The 21,617-nt window shown below is 34.8% G+C and overlaps 1 protein-coding gene across 9 annotated transcripts in view; it reads right to left on the bottom strand.

Annotated features, from left to right (window-relative positions):
• The window catches only part of LOC102020146 (ligand-dependent corepressor), a 155,706-nt gene that overhangs the window by 29,659 nt on the left and 104,430 nt on the right, over positions 1–21,617 (bottom strand). For 7 of the 9 annotated variants that reach the window (XM_013506199.1, XM_013506200.1, XM_005407592.2 and 4 more), the window contains 2 exons: positions 16,331–16,618; positions 12,474–12,567 (listed from right to left, as the gene is read on the bottom strand). In XM_013506199.1, coding sequence (XP_013361653.1) covers positions 12,474–12,567; positions 16,331–16,568 — 332 coding nt within the window. In that variant the 5' untranslated portion in view covers positions 16,569–16,618. Of the gene's footprint in view, positions 1–464; positions 9,860–12,473; positions 12,568–16,330; positions 16,619–21,617 lie in introns of those variants that run through there. The other 2 variants (XM_005407593.2, XM_005407589.2) reach the window with 2 other exon arrangements.

Genomic DNA, 21,617 nt, shown 5'->3' with positions numbered 1-21,617 from the left:
CTTTCTAATACCTTCTTTATACCTAGTTTCCAAACACTGCAATATAAATGTTGATATACATCCTTCCAAGAATCAGAAGTACTATTATAACCTTAATCAACAATGTTGCTTTTGTACTTATGCCTCAAAAAAAAAGTGCAATCCAAAATTAGCAGACAGATATTCTTTTGGCCAGCAATCTTTGCAGAAAGTTTTATCCTAAGAAAACTGAAAAACTAAGTCTAGCCAGAAGATACAGGCAGTCCAAAAGGATTTATCAAATTAGTAAGACACTCAGTTCTAAAGTAGTACCGGACTTGAATACTGAACTACAGTTCTATAGTAGCAAATTCTAGTTTAAAAGATTTCATTGGAAATAATTTATAATAAAACTCATCAACTCTAATTACATGCAGTTTACTGTACATTCTTTTACCCCTTTTATAAATCTTTTTAAAAAAGTATCAAGAAGTAAAACAAAGCTTTTGAAACAGTTTTCACAACAAAATTTATTAGAAGAATAGTGGTTTTGAAAGTCTAGCATCCAGTGAGAACTACCATACACAACATTACAGCTGGGAATGTTTCTCCAAAATGTCATGGTCAAATAATACAATGGAACCATTAGATTTACACATGCACGAAAGAACTAGCGCTTTTGACATACAATGCAAAAAAAGAAAAAAAGGGGGGACCACATGGATTAAAATTTTAAGTACTCATCACATACATTAAGACACAGCTTATTTTAGTCCAGTCAAAAATCAGAACTGCATTTAAAAAATTTAATGTAGTGCAATCAAATCAAAAAACTTAATTTGTGATCATAAGTGCTCTACTACATAAACATTGATCAAGCAAGGAACAAAAAGTTTAAATCACACAGTACAAAAAAATCTGTAAATAAATATAAACTACAGTACAAGAGAAATACTAAATTATACAATTCCGTCAAACTGTAAACAGTATATTGAAATGAGGTCCATAAGAGTTAGGGGGTTCCTGTTTTGTTGCATGACACTTGAACTTCTAGAAATCTGAAAGATGCCATTTTGTTTACCTTCAAAGGCTATGGGATTTACAAATGCAGAAAATTTCTTTTAAATGTAAGATATCAAATATCAAAGCAGAGGAATGACTTATTTTGAGAACTCCAGACAATACTACAGAAAAAAATTTTTAAAGAGACAAGCCTTACCATCAGAGATGTAAAGGACTAAAGCACTAGAATTAGAACTTCCCATTGGAAGAGACTTGTCATAAGGTCTTCAAGGCTATAAGATACACTGACAAAATTGTCTGCTGATAGGCAGTCCTCTGCTCATTTTTTGACATTTTACAATTTATGTTAAAACACCGACTTTGGCAGAATCACTACTGATAAACTCAAAGCACTCCTGGCCCAATGGTTCCATCACAGTGGCCAGTGCACAGAATTCTCTAAAGTCATTGCATAAACTAGAATGTAGAGGTCAGACACCCAAGGACCAGCGCTTGAATTTACTAGTAGTTATGGTGAAGAAGCAAGAGCCACATCAAGGAGGAACTGCACCTGTTATAGTTTACAGAAGCAGTTAGGAATGTCTTTTAATTGTGCTGGCTATTAGTGGCATTTAAAAATATAGTTTAACCATGTGTGTATGCGTGCATGGGCTACACATTCACGCACATTTAAAAAAATACATTGTTAACAGGAACCCCCATATTATCTGTTCAGTAGTAATAACTGAATATATAGAATGCCACTATAAGAGCGTGAGGCACCGTGTGCTGGAGAGTTATATGCAGCTTTAAAATCTGTTTGGCTGAGTTATACCTGGATACCTGAACTGAGTTTTTAAGTTGACATTCATCAAAAATGTGCTACCAGCACGTCGAAATAAAAGCAAAACAGAAAAATACAAGTCACTGTTAAGTTTAAGAATAGCATCAAAGTACCTGAATTGAGTGAGAAGAGTGTGTAAACTGTCCCTGAGGGTTTTTAAACAGTGTGTACAAGTTGGATTTCTAAGAATATTAGTTTTATTTAACAGTGTGGACTGATAAAATACCAATGTCTGACAGTTTAAAGTGGAGGCTATAAAAGAATTATACGCAAAAGCTCCAAAGGTATAGTATGCATTTTTTTTCAAAGCAGCAAAAAGCTGCTATAAAAGTACATATCCCATCAGAACAAGCAACATATGGGAGTCAGATAAAGGTTTCTATCTTAGTCTGGTTTTCTGACAGCACAGCATATCAATATCCAATGACTATTAGTTTTCCTAGATCAGAATGTAACTAATTTCAACTAGCAATATAGGATTAGACTTTTAATCAAACACTTTGCTATTACATACTAAAATTCCTTAAACTTACTAATGCTGGTAATACTAACCTAATTATCCCCCCTTCATTTCAGAAATATACCCTTCCACAACTTAAAAACATTAAGATCCATTTCAGTCCTCTGATGTAAAAAGCATGTCAGTGAATTAGTATGAAAAATTTACACAGTAAAAAGGCTTGAATTTCAGCCAAAGATTCTAAATACTGCTCATTCCCTGAAGACTTAAGGGGAGAGAATCCCTACCCATGTTCCTAATGATTTATTTTCCTACAATGATCAGATAGAAGTTTTCATTCTGGAGAATTTTCCCCTTATTTTTTTCTCAAATTCCAAATTCTTAAGCCCAAAATGCTTAATGAAATGGGGAAAATGAGGCAATCACTTAGAATTGCTAGAAAGGTACAAAATGTCACTGTCTTTTGTTAAAATAAGAATTTATATATATGTGATCTGACCCCATATTATGTAGTATGTTTTATATTTTTAAACAATCATCCTAAAACTTACAGTACCTAAGACTCTGAAGATAAATTAAGACTTTAGTGTTGTAACAGAAAAAGTGCAGATTTATCCCTTTTCTAGTATTTAAACATTTTGGACAAGTGCTTTCCTAGTGACAGTAAAGTTTACTATATATACCCTTTTACCAAGCAGTAAAGGGTCACCTGGATGAAAGACTTTTAGGAGTGTAGCACCGGGTATTTACCAAATAATAGGAGTTGTTTCACTCTGAGGGGGTACAAATATTCTAGATCGAAATTCTATTTGGCTATTGACTGTTAAAAATCCCTGCTCTACTGTGTCAGTGTCCTGTGTCCAACTACCCCTGGCACCCCCCACCCCCAGTCCCCTTACACACTATCCACTGAGAATCTAATCTCCAAAGAGATCATTTTAAAATTTGTTTTCAGGACATACCTGAGAAAGGGTGCAACTATGCAGAACAAGGAGCCCAAGACTGCACTAATACTGGTTATAGTTTAATAAATTTTTTTTCGAAGACAAATCTAAAAAAGTTTAAGAGGTATGGATCTTTAAATATGTCTTACTGCTTTAGATTCTTTTTTTTGGTATGTGTGTAGGGTCATTTCCAGTGTTGAAAAGATCATCTTGAACCTGTTCAATGACAGTTCAAGATGGAGTAAAGAGTTCATTTCCACATTCAAACAATAAAGATTAAATATTATGATTAAAATATTTCCTACATCCAATAAATCTATGATTAACTAAAAGTGCTTGCTTTTCAGCTTTTATGGATACAGCTCAAAATGAATTTTAAAAACCTTAAAATTACCCCTCGAACAGTTGCAGAATTAGCTCATGTTTTACAGTTTGTTAAATCAGTATTAAATAGCCTTCTTTTCAAACAACGTAAGGTTTTTTTAGCAAAGTAAGATGGACCAAGTTTACCACAATTTCTATCCTGTGACTTTTACTGTTATAGGCCAGAATCTTTATCTTTTTCTCTAAAGTCTACGTACTTGCCCATCCATCCTACTTCCCAGCCTTCTCCCTTAACTGTCTCATAACATAGCTACAGTATTATAGTAGAGGGCTAATGTCTGCTTCTTTAAAAGGTAACTGTAAGTCTATTTGAATAAAAGAGATATGCAAATAATTCCTCTATTTTTCTTCCAGTCAGCATGTGCACAAATCCTATTTAAGTCTCAAGGACAGAATTAATCCAAAATAATCTAAAAATAAAGAGTATGGAGTTCTGCATTCCTTGTACCAGTCATATTTTTTTCCTTTTCAGTACATTTTGAAAGCAACTGGATTTTAAAAAAAAAATCTCTCAACAGTCTTCCAAATGGACTGTCTAGCTAAAGTTTTTAATAATACTGGCCTTACTATAGTATTAATAAAGACCTAATTCTAATGCAAAGGTAACAAGGAAAATAATCTTTGATATCTTCAAGAAGGTCAAAGTTTAACTTATAACTTTCAGTATCTCCTACAAAACATTTAGTAGGGCAATTTAATCTATTGCCACATTCTATCACCAAAAACAGCAACCTGACTACACAGAAAAAGTAGTTCACATGAAAACAACCCCTGACATTTGGTTAAAGAATTAGAAATATGTCAAAAATATGTGGTTTCAAAATGAGATCTACAAAGATAACAGTTGTTAAATGAATGATGCTAACCTGTAATATATACTTTGTAATGAGTCAAATTTCAGGTTTTGACACTGAGTTGACTCATCCATCTATTTTATGAAGATAACTACAGAAATTCAAGCTTCACTGTTATGGGTCAGTGAAATAGAAGAGAATCACAAAGGCTTAGAACCAGGCCTGGCACCATGTGCTTACTTAGGGTAGGGGAAAATATATAGCTTACTAGCAGCTTAAAGGTTGCTGTCTCTACTGCCTTATGACAGAAGGTAGTTACGGTATGGGCCTTAACAGGTAGTCATTTTTAGTTTAATTTAGAGTTCTCTCCAGAAAATTGGGAACTAAACATCTCATTGTGCCTTGTTTAACTATCTGATCCCATATAGGTCATATTATAGCTAAGGTAAAATGCAGGGGAATAGAAACGCCAATTGGTTGAGGTAATGATTTATATAAGATAACCAGAGTTCTAAAGCACTTCAATATTGTAAAGGAAAAATGTACCAAATAAAGCTAATACACACTTCACACTTGGTTGAGCTTGCTCACCAGAACTGAACATAATTAACTTCACATAATGACCATACTATCACACAAAGCCTTACTCATATTCATGATCTGCTGCAAAGGTTTATCAAGCAACATCTAAACTCCAGAATAACAACAAACTTAATGTTGAAAGTATTATACACAAATATAAATTATTTTCCTGAAAGAGAGAACTTGTCCTTCATGGTATTTGAGGAGCAGAAAAAAAGTGTATAGTTCATCACAAATATAATTCAGAGTCACTTGTAAGCCTACTGAGCAAAGTTAAATACATTTTTGTCAAGCTTGATGACTATCTTGTCTCAGAAATGAGAAAACTAATGATAAAAATAGCAACTAGATATCCATCCACAGAATTAGATTTAATAGGTTATCTACACTATAACATCAATGTTCTCTCATTAAAAATGCAAGAATTTATTTTAAATACATTATTCAGTATCATTATTTCAAATAATGTTATGTAATCTGCTCAATCTCATCATCCATCTATGGGAAAATGGGAGGAAAAAAGGCTGTTGTGACAAAGACAGTCATGAACTATACTTTCTGGTATCATAAAAATGGTCAAATGTTGTTTGGACCATGCAAAACCCTGATTAGCAGAAATTAAGCATGCTAACAGACCAATCTCTATTACACATTTGTGAGGATGTCCCCAAACTAGAATATCTACACTGAAAGTGCCAATACAGCATAGTGGCAAATTAAAAAGAAATCAAATATCAAGGGATCACTGCAGCACGAAGACTGACAGTCAGTCATGTGATGAGCCACCTTCAAGAAATACATGGTATAATGGAAGTCTGAACACAAAATTTAACATTAAAAGTGCACCTGAATATTACAAACTAACTTTACAAAACCTACAATAAGGTAAAATATATATCTTTTCAAATATTCAGCAGCTTTTTTGTGTTTTTTTAAGGGTTTTTTGAGAGGCTCATGAAATTTAAAAGGGACCACTATCTAATTTCAACCATGCTTCACAAAACAATAATGGCTATTTTATATTGCAGTTACCAATGTAATGCAATTAGTGCTTTAAAATAATCTACACTCAAAAAAAAAAAACCAAAAAAAAACAAAAAAACAAAAAAACCCAAAAAATCCACAAACAAAAAAGAGAAAGACAGAACAAGACTTTGGAGAAAATATGCTTATTCAAAAGCTTCTTGCAAAAGAAAATTTACCTGAATATCAAGTCATGACTGATCTCAAGTGTAATGTTTAAAAGCTTCACAGACATGAATATTACAATCTTCAGGTCTCAGGACTTTTAATCTGAGAAAGTTTAGAGTTTGGTTTGTTTTTAAAATTCACTTTCTAACCAAAACAAATAATAGAAGTACTCAAATTTTCACTATTTACAACTCTCAGCCTACAATCTGAAATGACACAATACAAGTTCTCTTATTTAAACTGCAGCATTAAAGGGTAGGCACACCATTCTTCTGCTGCTCGATTGTCATCCACTGAAACACACATAGAAAATATTTATGTTAGTAAAATGATCACTCCATGTACACTACAATGACAAAATTTACATAACTCAACTCATACATCACTTATATAGACTACCACGTAGGATTAAACCTCTCTGAACAGTAAAACTTTACAAAATTTCAACTTTTAGGGCCAGATTTTAAAATGGGCCTTACTGATATCTTTCTGAGGGGATTAAAAACAAGCACAAATTAATTTCTCAAAGGACCTTTCTGCAATAATGTAGGCTAAAGAATACCCAAACATTGTGCAAAAAGGTACCACTGCTGCAATTAATTATGTGCTGACAAACTGAGTGTAGAACAAAGGAGGTGTTCCTTCATAAGCTTAACCCTTTGCTTACAGCAGACTTTCTACAACTTCCTTCAACTGCAGATGAAAACCATGTATTTCATAATGTATTTTTATTGCAACTTCCAGCTAGGCTAGAATATATTGCAGAGTTATATACTGCTTCTCAATAATCCAAACTGTTTTTTTTTTTCTGTTGAGACTAGAAAGTCAAGAGAAAACAGGTTCAGTTGCCCACTGATTAAATTGCTACACAAAATAACCAAATCAAAAGAGAAACCCATGCCCAGGTTATATCAAGAATGAGGAGTGCTTGTATATTAATAACAGCGATGGTGTGCCTAACCTTTGACACATAGGTTGCTGAGGGAAAAACTGGCCTTAACCTAATTAACCACTTCCAAGTTTCAGGTAAGAATTTATGCCATGGGACTATCTGGACCTACTACTACTCCTCCAACTGTTAGTAAATAAATCAACAAGCTTAGTGTAATCAAACTCCATGTTTAATTTTACACAAAAACGGCAAACGCCAAGGACTTTTAGTTTTGGTTAAATACTTAGAAAGGCCTGCCAACCTTTCTCAGCAGATTAGAATACGGGGTGGATGTGGTGTGGATTTTGCTCTGTAGGAATAATTTTAATTTGATCACAATAAAAAAGTCCATGGGCTTTATCAGTAACTCATACAGAAGCTACCAACTTTTGAAACTTAATCACTGTAATTTTACAAGCTCATCTCAAAAAAAGCCTAGATGCTCTTCAAGGAGTGCTCATACAAATATCTCAAAAGTCTTGACATGTGTGCTAATCAACCATAAATATCAACAATCAGAAAAAGTTAAGATGGGAGTATTATGTAGGATGCCAAGAAAACAAAAATTCAGATCAACAAAACTAAAAACCAACAACCAGCTGTCCCATACTTGTACTAACATTTGAATGAAAGGAGACACTCCAATGAACTCCTGATTAAATTATTTTTGGAACTGATAAGCAACCTAAATCATATTAGGTTACACTGGGATTGTACTTTTTCTTACCACAAACTTAGATCCTTCTCCAATGTGGATAATGGGCAGACTACTGAGAATGTAAAATCTAAGTATCACTTTTGTAATATCATAAAGCATTTCTTTTCCTACTTCTCCCATCCCCTCCAACAAACCAGATTTTCAGTAACTTAAACTAGTTGCTGTTAACAACATTCAATTGCTAGCATATAAACAAAGGGACTGAAAAATACAAAGAAAACTAGTTTATTAAAATGAGGCATCCTCCATTGTTTTATGTAATGTACCCTGACTGCTCCTGAGTAAGAAGGGAGCTCGTCCTCCATGAGATAAGGCTATATCCTCACTTGTTGGTGAGACCAAATTCTATCCTTAGAAAATCTCAAACAAAATTACAGCAAAGGTAGTGTTCAAAGTAATTAACTGAAGCATTTCTGAAGGTAGTGTGTGCACATTTCCCACCTCCTTCCCCTCTGGGTGAGCACTAAGTAAAATGCTAATTTATTAAGTAAATTTAATAGTGAGAATAAAATTATAAAGTATAATTATAGATGACCCCAAAAAATATTTATCACTGAGTAACGAAAAATTTTAAATTCAAAGGTTCATTGTACTTAATTTTTTTAATACTTTCAATTAGTTGAATTGTAGAAGAAAAACATGTGAATAATTTTATAAGATGGCTTTCCAATTTGCAATGATAAAGCTCCCAGTATGATAGAGGTTATTTTTCTAAAAGGGGGCTTCTCCTCTTCTTTTTTTAAAAGTAAAGGCAAACATAACTTAAGGGATGGGGAAGAGCATGCAGGCTCTACAGGCAAGGAGTCCACTTCCATGAATCTGTTCTCTGTGAGGTAAGTCAATTCTCTTTTGTAGAGAAACATGCAAAAGGCCAAACAATATTCCGAGCCATACTGCACATGGAAATTTAAAAATATGCAACATTCTGAATGCACCTTTCACCTCTGTACACACAAGTCAATGCAAAATCTGCAAAGAAACAAGCGTCACAGTAATGAAGTTAGGTGCAAGCAATGACAGCTGAACAATGGTGCAGTAGTGCTCACCCAGTTTGTACAGTAATTGGCACGCTACAGTATTCCTACTCGTTTTTTGATTCATTTGCACTTTGTGCTGCCTCTCCCTGGGGATCTAATTCAATCTTTACAGAAACATCTGGCCCCTCCGACCTCATTAATTTCATCTTTTTCTTTGGAGGGTTTTTCAAAGTGCCCAGCCTCTCTTTTACTTTGTACTCCAGTGTACTGTGGGGAATCCCATAAATACTCTGAGCTTTGGAAACACTCATTTTTCCACTCATAACCACTGAGATTGCTTCCTCCAGTATCTCACTGTTGTACTGTCTGTAACGCCCTCTTTTCTTCCGAGGCTGCTTGGAGCCAGGATCTCCTTCTTGATCCGATGTGGGATATGGCTGTCCAGAGGTAGACTGCTCAGCATCTGAGCCCCAAGAATCAGGTCCAGCATCTAACATGCTTTTTCTATTTTGTTTTGGAAGAATAGCCCTTAATTTTTTACTAAGCGCGCTCTCCGTTTGTGAACCCATTACCAAAGAGCTATAGCTGTACTGATCACCAGTGCGAGACTCCCAAGAAAGATCCATTCCTCGAACTTGTGGTATTTTTAAATCTACAGGAGATGAATGGCTCACATCCTTTTTTCCATCTTGTTTTGCTTGAAGTGCCATTTTTGGAAAGGCAGAATTTTCTGCAAGAAAAGGAAGGTCACTGATGTTGCTGAGTGCACCATTTCCCCTGAACTTCATACGGCTGAGGTTGAATTCATAATGTGGCTTTGCCCAAGAGGCTTCCCTGGATAATATTAAGTGCTGTCCATGATTCTGTAATCCAGATGGCCCAAGGCTGGCAGCTGAGGACAATTGGTTTCTGCTCAGTAGTTCTTCACTAATTTGCAGGGATCGAGCCAGTGGAACTTTGAGTGATGTGGAGTGTCCAAAACCTTCCCTGGTTCCATCCTGTAAGCTTCTTGGAGGTACCCCATCACCACTCCGAAGTCCGTCTGGGCGGTACTGGCTGGGTCTCCCAGGTCGCCTAATTGAATGGAAGGAAACTGATGTGAGCAGGACTTGCACAGGTAGGGAGGGATGGGTGAGGGGACCACTCCTTTATTAGAAGGCCTTGCTTGGGTAACATCACTTTGTGTTATTTATTTATTTTTCTCTAAAATTAAAAAAAAAATGGTCTCAGCAGTTAGTTTTAAAACTTGTTCACAAAAAAGAAAAAGAAAAAGAAAAAAAAACAGGAGCATTTTGGGCAAAGAAAAATTAAACCTGTTGGCTGGTCTCTGGTTGGGTTCACAAATTTTCGGAGGAAAAAGTTTCGCGCAACTGTCTGAAAATAGCACCTTAATTATTAATTACAAAGTAATCATCAGTCTCCATAGATCTATACAGAATTGTGTTACCAATGTGACGTTACCACTAAACAAGTACAGTAATAAAAGAGTAAGTCAAATTATATTAATGCAATGTAATCAACATTCATGACAACGAGCTATAAAACTGGACCACTTACACTGCTGGAATTCACTGATAATGCTCACTTATTCCACAAACAAGTATATGTTCACCATAAAAATCAAACAGTTCTAAATAACATTTATTTTACCTGGGAAAAAAATATATCTATGGCATCCAGCCCAAATGAGGAAAAAACATCAAACTGAAAGAAATCAAAAGATCCACAGCGTTGTAACTTACCACACTCCTTCCTTTTAAAACACTATGAATACCATAATTTTCCATTGTGACTTGAGTGACTCAAGGTTAAAAGTAATTACTCTCTATTTTGGCCAAAATTATGCTCCTTAAATTCTACTCAAAGTACTGTTAAAGCTATACAAACAATTTTGTAGCAGTTTTTTTCTAAGAAAAACTTGTCAAAATACTAAATGTTTATTTTGAAATTTTACATGGATAACTTTGAAACAGTGTTTCAAAACTCAACTATTTACACTAAATGAATTCATATAGTTTTCGTTTTCATAATAGAGAAAAGTTATCAATCATAAGACTGGCAACTGGCAAAGTAATGTCCAAGGGGAATAGTATATATATATTAATGCAGCCCCCAAATAGAACTCTGCAGAAATAATGTCAAACCAGCTATATTCTCCAAATTCTACAGGGACTACTGTCATTATTAACACAGTAAGTATAACACCGAACACAACTAAAAGATGGGCACAGTACTGTTGGTATATCTGTCATCCATAAAGCAAAACCAAGTAGAAAACAACGCTTCTCAGTCAGAGGAACAATACACCAACTTCAACCATGTAATACATGGGACTGCTAGCCAAAAGTAAGGTGAATCTTAAGCAAGGGATTCATTTATGCAAACTATACTTGGGTTTCTATGACATGCATCCTTCATTACACAACTCAAGTGTTTCTGATATAGTAGTGGAATCCAGTGACTTGGGACTAGGGGGACTTGTACTTAATATAAACCACAATGAGAAGAAGGGCTAAAAAAAAAAAAAATTAGTAAAGTGTATAAAATGGATTAAATTAATACTATCAGATTGAACAGAAAAAGGGGAGAAAAAAGAAAATGATGAAAGTTTAAGGGAAAATAAAGGGGGCTTTTTAGAAGCCAGCAGGAGTGCTTCAGTCTGAAAATAATTTAAGAGTAAGTTGGAAAAGGTCAATCCATTTAGTGTCCACTTGTTCCTTTAATATCTAAGTAACTTCTCCATTTGATATTCTAATGGTTAAATATTAATTTAAACTTACCACTTGTTTTCATACCTACATAAAAGTTGTTTATTTAGAACAATATTCTAATATATAAATATCTTCTTTAATAGTTGACTTTTCTAAATGGTTAATATATACAAGGAGAATGAAGACAATTCTTAACACTATAAAATTAGGTGGTCAGAGAATTCACTTTAATTTGCTAAGTTATCAAACTGAGCATGTAATTGTGTCCTGGCAGCATAAAATGTCTTGGCAATATCCACAATCAATCTTATGTTAAAAAAAAAACAAAACCATACAACTACATTTTTCTGAACTGCCCAACTTAAAATTGCAGTTCAAAACAACAACCAAAACCAAATCAGAACAAAAATGAACACAAACACAAACCCTACTAAAGATACCAAGTAAAACAATGGAGTTCAAATTTCACTTAACAGTTTCAGTACACATATTACTACTGCTTTTATGTCTAAACTTCAGAATCATTTAGCTTGGGTTTCACACTCCAAAACACTCAACAACAAAAAACTCACAGACATATTCTCACCACATTCATAATTATTTCTTTTTTTTTTTTTTTTGAGACAAGGTCTCACTATGTAGTCCAAGCGGGCCTTGAACTCATTATGTAGCCTAGGCTGGCCTCGAACTCACAGTGAGCCTCCTGCCTCAGATTATACAGGCACGTGCCACCACACTTGGCTCATGATTGCCTAATATTTGTATTAAACTAGCAAAATTGGTCTATTCTAGCCAATTCTAGCTTGCACTGACGTATTTTTAGTTGACTGATGGACTAGAAATTATTTTACAAAAGGGCTGCCTACAAGACTGTTACTCTGAAGAACTAGTGTTTAAAATACACAGGAGAGACTGGCATCAATCTTTGATGAATTATCTGAATAAGACTGTGGAAGGTTACAAATATTTTCCCTTACCCGTTCCCTTGAGTACTCGAGCAGCCTGGAGAATGGCTCAGGGAAGTGCTGCCAGCACATGGACTTCTCTTAGTGGAAAGATCAAGTACACCGTCTGTAGAGACACAAAAAAACCTGATGATATTAAAAACTAGATCAAATGTGAACTGAATATGTTAAAAATGAAAAAGCCATATGCCTACGCAATTAAGTAAATACATTCATCATGTATGAATTATTAAATGAAGTACAATATACAATCAAGGTACTTTTCTTCCTGAAACAATATAAATTTAGCAAAGCATTGTACATTCAGTTTCTCCAAGGATTAAATATTAACAGGGCAAAAGAAAAGATAAGAGATATTATAGAAGATGCTAGGATACAGTGAGCAAAATACCAGAAAAAGCAGTTTATACTGCATGAGATTCTGCTCTAGGATTTATTAGATTTCATTTCTACATTTACCTTGATTTAAATGTATGCGTTTTTAAGGTCCCACAATATCATACAAACTATAATCTAAATTCCTCAAGACTTAAATCCATCAAAAACTCAAAAGTACATAAAGTTGGATGTAGAAAATTTTAAATAAGGCAAAAGTTTTAAAGTATGAGTTTATATGGTTAAATTACATGTACAGTAAACACAATAGTCCGTAAGATGAATAAGTTGTTAATGGTTTATAATTTGTGTACATCGAATTACTCCCTAGAAATAGCCAAAAAAATGTTATGTAGATTTAATCTTTCAAAAAAATTTACAGAGATTTAAAATGCAACTACTGAAATTCATAAAGGCATTTTTTTTAAATTTAAGAAGGTATCAAAATTGATGGGTAATATTAAAGAAAAGAATGAAATAGTCTTGATACAGGTAAGAGCTTGAAAGTGTTAACAGGAGTGACAACAAATCACAAGTTTATGTTATTAATACATAAAATTGGAAAACTTTCTTATCCCTCAAAGGTATTTTTCCCCTTATAAACATATCCAGAAAGAAATTTCATTGTTTGGAGACTTTTTGTAGTGACTGTGGTACTTGGGACTGAACACAGGGCATTGGCCCTGAGTTGTAACCCGAGTCATTTTTTATTTTGATACAGGCTCTCAATATACTAAAGTCCCAGGATGGGCTCAAACTTGCAATCCTCTGCCTCAGCCTCACTGAGCTACATCCCCAGCCCTTTCTTTGAGTTAGCATCTCAATAAGTCAGTAGGCTGCCTAGGCTGGTTTGAATTTGCCATTCTCCCATTTCAGCCTCCTGAAGTGCTAGGATTACAGGCATGTATCACAAGGCCCATTGCTCTGAACAACTTTCTAAAGCTGTCACTGCATCCAAAATTAACAAAGCAAGATACATGAAATGTGTCTGATTTTCAGATGGCCAGTAGAAAGGTCTTGCTGTCCAGTTACATTAATTTATCAATCCAGGAAAGAACCTATTTATTATCTGTCCTTGAGAATTTTGTAATTCCTGACTTCAAACTGTTAGAAAGAAATATGCAAGGAATTTATAAATAAAAAAGTTCACTCTTATATAAAAGCCTTTAGAGTCATTAATACTTGTACAAATAGGATTATAATCTTATACAACCAAGCATTCTACTAGACACCTAGCCCAACAAGATTATCTGAAAAGTAAATGCACTGCTTAAGTTATTTCTAACTGAAAATAGTATTATAGACTTCTAAATCAAAGAGGCATTTTGTCTTATCAAACAGGAAACATTTTAATTCTACTAAGCTAAATCTCCTAAAATTCAAATGTTTTATGCTTCATTTGAAGTCTGTACTCTATAATGCTGTCATTACAGTTCAAATTTTTCTTATTAAGAGAATGCTGTCAACACAACATATTTTCTAAGTGTAATATTGGCTATAGGAAGTTAAGACTAAGTGGAATCACTGTATATCTATTAAAAACACCTTTGTGGTGCCATTTTCCTATTATAAACCTGAAGCTTTTGATGCAGTACTTACTTTTTGATTTTGATTTTGTTTTTTTAAGATAGAGTCTCACTATGTGTTTCAGGCTGGCCTTTAAACCACTAACTAGCTCAGCCTAGACAACAACACAGCAAGATCGTATCTCTTCAAGAGAGAAAAAAGAAAACTAATTAATGTAGCTTTTAATTTATTCCTGAACTCAAACTGACTTACTAAAAACTTGCAGTGATCCACCTGCTTCAGCTTCCGAAGTGCTAGGACTAGAGATGTGTGCCACCATATCTAGCTTGATGCAGTATTTAAAAGCACAGAGGTTTTTAATGAAAACTACCAGTTTGTGGCAAGGAAAACAATCCTCAATAAAACTCTATAAAGACACAACTCTGCAAATATGGTTACCAAAAGTACCAGGATCAACTGGATTAGGCAATTAGGAGACCTCCTACTGGAAAATTTCTTGAAATTTAGATACTATGTTTGCTGTTCACCACACCAAAGGGGGGGTGGGACAGGAGGGGGGACTCTAAGAATACTGTATATTCTTTAAGAAGAACCTGAAGCCAGCCCATTAAATGTAAAACCTTTATTCATTACTTATTATAAGAAAAAGTCCCTTCAAAGAAGTTTTCTTCTTTTCAAAATAAACATGTATTTCACCAACAAATTCACATATATCATAAACTTGGGATTTCTAAGACAATAAAATCTCATTACTGCAGATGTCACCAATTTACAATTATTTGTAGAGGTTCAAACAGTGAGTGGGTTGAAATATTTCATTTTTGTGGAAAAAAAAAAGGTCAAATGAGATCACAAAGTAACAGGAATATTTGATTTACTTAAACTAAACTTCGGAGACTCAAGAAACTTTTGCTAAATAGAAATGATAATCTCAATCTTTTCACTAATTTGGATTCTCACTAACAAATTCTACTTCAAAAATACTTTGAGGTTAGTTCATAAAATAATACATGTGTATATGTATGCATTTCTGCATTTATAAAATCTTCACTACACTTAATCAACTAAAATGTGTTCTATTTTCATTATTTTTTTGGTCTTGAACTCACTATGTAGTCCAGGCTGGTCTCAAACTCATGGCAGTCCTCCTGCCTCAGCCTCCCCGGTGCTGGAATTACAGGTATGCACCATCATGCCTGGCTTCTACTTTATTTTCTTACCCTGGTAGTTTTTTTGGTTTTTTAATTGCAAATAAAACAGGTAAAACATACTTTTCCATTTGATCTCATCTGCAAGTGTAACTTCAACTCAACAAGTGAAAGTGTATTGCTTGGGTAGGTACTAATTCTAGAACATTGAGAATAAAGAGAGAAACTTATTTTTTCATAATTTTTTTAAAAAATGGACATAATATTTTGGAAAATGCAAAATGCTCATATTAATATCATGGAATGTAAAGATTAGTAACAATTAACTACCTGACTTCCCTGGGTGGAACACAACAGTCATGGCATTAACTACTGATGGGTAAGGTTTAACGACTCTATCTGTACTTTTCCATCATTGCACAGACAGAAATAATTTAGGAATTACACTAGGGTCTCCATCCCCCTTCTCTTTTTTCTTTCTTTTGAAGATACATGATCTTGCTGTGTTGCCCAGGCTGGCCTCAAACCCCGGGTGCATGTGATCCTCCTGACTCAGCCTCCCGAGTAGCTGTGAGGATTGCCACATGTGACTAGAATCATGTTAGTTTTTATTTTATTTTTATTTTTTCCCAGTACCAGGAATCGAACTCACGACTTCGCACTTGCCAGGAGGGCGCTGTGCCACTGAGCTAAATCCCTAGCCCCTCATGTTAGTTTTTAATCCTGTGATTGCTACTGGTGCCCTATTTGCTAATACTTTTTTCTCCCCAAATTAAAAGTTTCTGATTGGAAACAGGAGACCATAACATTAAACCATACCTTGTTCACTAGGTTCTGACTGAGACTTTCTGACAGTAAGGTCCAGAGGTGAGTCTTGGTCAGCCATGAGAAGTTTGCTGAGCACAGGGTTCTGAGTAGTTGCAGCCGTGGGAGAGGTGGTGACTGGAGATGGTTTCGGCAGGCTTTGGTTCTTTGTGCTATTGGGCTGGCTGGGGTCCTGAGTAGAGCTATTTTTTGAGGTATATTCAGCAGCAAATTGTTGGATCATTCGCTGCATGATCTCACGGGCCACTAGGGGAATATTGGGGTCGGAGACCCAGGGACTGTCTGTAAACAAAGATTTATTTACTTTTAAAGTGGGACAATGTACTTAAAAAAACAAACAAAAAAAACCACCTTTCAAGAAAACATAAAATTTCATTATTTTTAGAAAGCAATATCCTAAAATTATCCTCATTTGATTTGTATTTTCAATCTCTAGGCTTTAGAGTTCAAGATCTCTGAAACTTTTCATTAAAATATTCTAAACATCTCTCCCCTTATATTACAAAATTAAATAAAAGGATAATACACAGTATGTAACTTATGGACAAGAATTACTTACCTGATATAGAAACCTCTAAGCCCTTCTCTTATAAAATAGGTACTCCCCGCTTTCACCAACTACAGTCACATCAGGTTTCCCCTATATTTTACCTCAACCATTTCCTCCTAAATTTTTGAAGAATGGGTTACTGAGTTCATGACTACTTAATTTACTGCCTGTTAAAGACAGATGTCATAACAAGATCATAAAAAGAGATAATTTTAAGATCTATGATAGGCTAGGACAACAGTCATCACACTTTGTTTATCAGAATTATTTTGGAAGCTTTTAAAAACAGATTGCTGGGTCCTATGCTCAGAGTTTCTGATTTAATAGTTTTAGAGTAGGCTCAAGAATTGGCATTTCTATCAAGCTACTAGATGCTGCTTAGTCTGGGAACAATTTTTGAATCCCTGGGCTAGAGTTTAAATGCCCCATCTCAAAAGCTGAAGAAAAACCACACATTTGGTTTTTTTTTTTTTAAAAGCTGTACTGAAGATCAACCCAAGAGCACTCTATTATACCCGCGCACATCCCCCCTTTTCATTTCTAGACTGGGCTTAAGCTTGTGATCCTCCTGCCTCAGCCTCTCCAGTAGATGGGATTACAGACATGTGCCTCTGTGCCTAGCTCCATAAATTTTTTCTAACTATTAACTGACCAGCCAAGAAAGTAAGGAAATAAACACTTATCAGTCAATGCTAAGTTTAAAATAAAGACTACATGAACTCATAAACATATAAAACCAAAGGAAACCTTCAAATTCAAATAGGCTAAGATGAAAAGAAAAATGGTTTGTACAAATATCGTTTTCACACATTTTTCTAATTACCGCAGTAGTCTATCAGAGATGAAGCTTCCTAGGGGCAAAGACTATTATCTATTTACTTTTGTATGCCTAGTCTGGCCTGGGGTAAAGTATGCAACTGATTTATGTGAATAATAAAAACAACAGGCAAGCCGGGCCTGGTGGCGCACACCTGTAATTCCATCACTCAGGAGGCTGAAGCAGGAAGATCCTTGTGAGTTTGAGACCTGCCTGGGGTACAAAGTGAGCTCAGGGCCAGCCTAAACTATGTAGGGAGGAGACTCTGTCTCAAAAAACCCCAAATCAAACCAAACAAAAAACCAACAGTCAAATATAGTACTTTGTTATAAGGTGAAAAAATGTGATCTAAAGAGTAAATGACCTCCATGAAGTTGTAGATGGTTACTGATAAAACTCAATTAAAACTCTTCCTCCTATTTTAATGCTGTACTGTGCCCTTAATTCCCCACCATGTGCTCAGTCCTTTAAGATATTTCTCAGAAAACCTCACTTTCTTGGCTTTAAAAAAAAAATAGCTATAAAAGGCAAACATCCACAGTATTTTGGAGCTGTGAGGAACTTAAGTTGATTTACAAAGTTTCACAATTGAGTTTTATTATTACTTAAAATCTAAGATGTTTGCAATAAGAAAATTAACAAAACTTCACAAGACTCTTAGTAATATATCCTTTTTTTTTTTCCCCACAAAAGCCAAAAGGTCAACATTCAGTACCAGAAGATACTCATAAAGTTATAGTATTTTAATTCTCTAGAGTTTAATGAGAATTAATCTGTCAATAATAATGTTTCTCTACTACTAAGAAATATTTATAATCCTTTATTTCCTCTTTAATAAAGATGTGTTTATATTAGAATCTGGATGGTTTATGAACAAAGGTATTCAACTGAGTGAGATTGAGAAGTTCCAGCAATCACTAACAATAATTTCTCAAATGTTTTAGCAAACATTTTAGCTATGTTGCTGTTTAAATATGTACCTCTACCCAATGAATTTTCCCATTAATAGTTATTAAACTTTCTAGTTAGATCCATTTTTTTCCTATAAAGCACACAATTCCCATACGAAATATTATATAAAATTTTAATGTGTTAGTGGTACCCTTCCCCCTGGGAATATTGGATACTATGTAATAAAGAAGAAAATTTCTAAACAGGATGCAAAATGAAACTGATTTATAAGATATCTATGTTTTCTATTAATAAGTAGCATTAAAGAACTTTATGGTAAGTAAGTGAAAGATTTTAGTACAAAGACCCTAAACTGCTACTTTGAAATGACCAGTATTACCTTGCCTCTCTGCTGAATGAGTAATACAATCATAAGACAAAACATTCAGTTTATGAATGACATCTCTACTATTTAAATTTGTTTATCTTTTGAAAGTTTCTTGAATGCATTAATTCTTTTCTTAAGAAACAAATTTGATAAACATATCTAGACCTAGGGAATCGTGTACAACTAAATCAAACAAAAGCAACAAATCAAATCAGAATAAAACTACAGAAAAAGTATTATATCAACCACTGGTATATTTTAAAATGAAATCTAACTTTCAGAAAAGTATAAATTCTTTAAACAGTGACAAGTTAAAGACTGAATTAAGATGGTATCCTGTATTATTCGTAAGCTAGAATGTTATACAATCTATATTATAAAAGCCTACTTTTATTGCATCATGTCTATTTGGCTGTCCAAAACATCTGCACATGATTACTTGAAATATGTAATACTTGGATACCAAGGGCTAAATCCAAACATCTGAATTAAAGGTTGACTATCCCTAATCTGAAAAATGTGAAATCCAAAATACTCTGAAATCCACTTTTTCAGTGCTGACATGACACTCAAAAAGGTTTACATTTTTAAATAATGGATGTTCAACTGAAGTCTATGTCAATATTCCAAAATCTGAAAAACTCTTGACATCAAAAATACTTGTAGTCTCATGTATGTATGTATGTATGTATTTAGGTAGGTAGGTAGGTACTGGGAATTGAACTTGGGACCTCCTGCTTGTGAGACAGGAATGATTCCACTGAGCTATATTCCCGTCCCGTCTCACGCATTTCAGACAAGGGATACTCAACCTACATTTATAAAAACTAAGTATTTTCTTCAGACTATTGTCATTTCCCTGGATTTAGATCATTTTTGATATTCATTTGAAGACTATAAATGTCCGTCTTTGTGATACTTCCAAAAGGATCATTAAAGCAACTAAAACCCACAACGTTTATATATAAAGCAAGGGAAAGGGAATTTTCCTATTTTAAGGAAATAGTTCTTTTTTGTTTAGCATCTCATGCTAGTGTATCAACAAGTTACTTAAAATTTCAGAAGATTTTCGTCTCAAAAAAATCTACCCTTTCCGTGGCCTGCACTCGCTCTGCAAAACGTATCTTTTTCTTGCCTTTAATAAATGTAAAACATTGTTACCTTTTGTACTCATCCTGAATAATTCTTTGTTTAGGATAAGAACATCAGAATTTCTAGAAGAGCCCTATGGTACCCCAAATCCCTGATAACATAGTTTTGGCAACGTGAACCAGGAGGAAAAATTCAGGTTCCCCTGAAGAAAAAAGACCACCCACTCCTGTGAACCTCTGGAAGACCTGGGGCTCCTCTTCAAAAAGCAAGACTCCAGTACTCCTCCAAGTGCAGCTAAGTAGAATCACTAATGACTTTTAATCCACTACAACTTAAATGGGCACCTGTATCAGGACTATTGTTTTTACTCAGATCCATACTGTGGGTAACCTTGCTAGGTAAGGCCACCAGTCTCAGGCTCTTGGTAGTCTAATCTCTCTCTCTGACATACTTTTTTCTCCACAGAAAGTACAGAAATCACAATAGCTACATCCATCATACTGCACCATTTCAGACAGACCAGAAAATAATTCTGACCTGGTCCTTCTCTTATCTGGGCTCTACATTCCCAACTAACAGTAAAGTTTATCCATTTAAGGTTTCAAATGGTGACTGAGACTGCAGTCCACAACTTTGGACAAATTTACCAAGCCTGGCTGAACATGCAGCTCAACAGCTCTTTAAATATGGATACTAACTCTTTTTTTCACTGTCTTTTGACAGTTTTTTTGCAGGCCAGCTGGTAAGCCACAACATCCCAAGGCAGTTGCAGAGAACATAATCACTAGTAGGTAAGGCCTATAGCCCATTTCAGCTGGCAGTAGTTATATGAAAACAGAGACCACTGCACCCTCAGCAACCCATAAAGAACTATGAGAATTTGTCTCTCGGGAGAAATGAGGCAGGAGATTAGAGCATGGCCAGCTAGATGGGAAAGTGGGCATGACCTATCAGTCAGAGAAATCCAGGACACATGTGTCCAAGCCTGCACCTGGGCCCAATCAGAGAAAGCTATCTTCAATTCTTCTGGCACGAAATCAAATAGGTTTTTTATATGACAGCCTAGATTTGACATTGGAAGGGAGGATACAAAAGACAGCAGCCATTAACCTTGTGGCCACTGTAAGTTCTTTCAGTGGCCTGTTCTGCATTCTGCAGGGTGTACTTCTTTTTCTACCTTTAGCTGGTCTGCACTCACTCTCTAGGGGCATACTTCTTTTCTCATCTTTAATAAATGTAAAATGTCATTAAAAAAAAAAAAATCCTACCTTGAGACCAATTCCAAGGTCCTTACCTCCCCAATGGTTACATCTCTAAAAGTTTAACTTCTAACAAGAGTTTACGAGCAAACTTTAAATTACTGTATTTCTCTATCACTAAAGGATGGTACTAGGAGAGAAGACAGAATTTCTCTGTAGAAATCTGCTTATGAATGACCTTATTTAACAATGCCTTAAGAAAGAATAGGCCAGACAGCACATGCTTATAATTCCAGCCCTCAGGAAGCTAAGGCAGGAGGACTGCCAGAGTCAGAGGCCAGCCT

This window comes from Chinchilla lanigera, unplaced genomic scaffold, assembly GCF_000276665.1.
Source record: "Chinchilla lanigera isolate Chin_1 unplaced genomic scaffold, ChiLan1.0 scaffold00106, whole genome shotgun sequence".
Taxonomy (NCBI): domain Eukaryota; kingdom Metazoa; phylum Chordata; class Mammalia; order Rodentia; family Chinchillidae; genus Chinchilla; species Chinchilla lanigera.
This window is presented reverse-complemented; position numbering and strand designations above follow the sequence as displayed.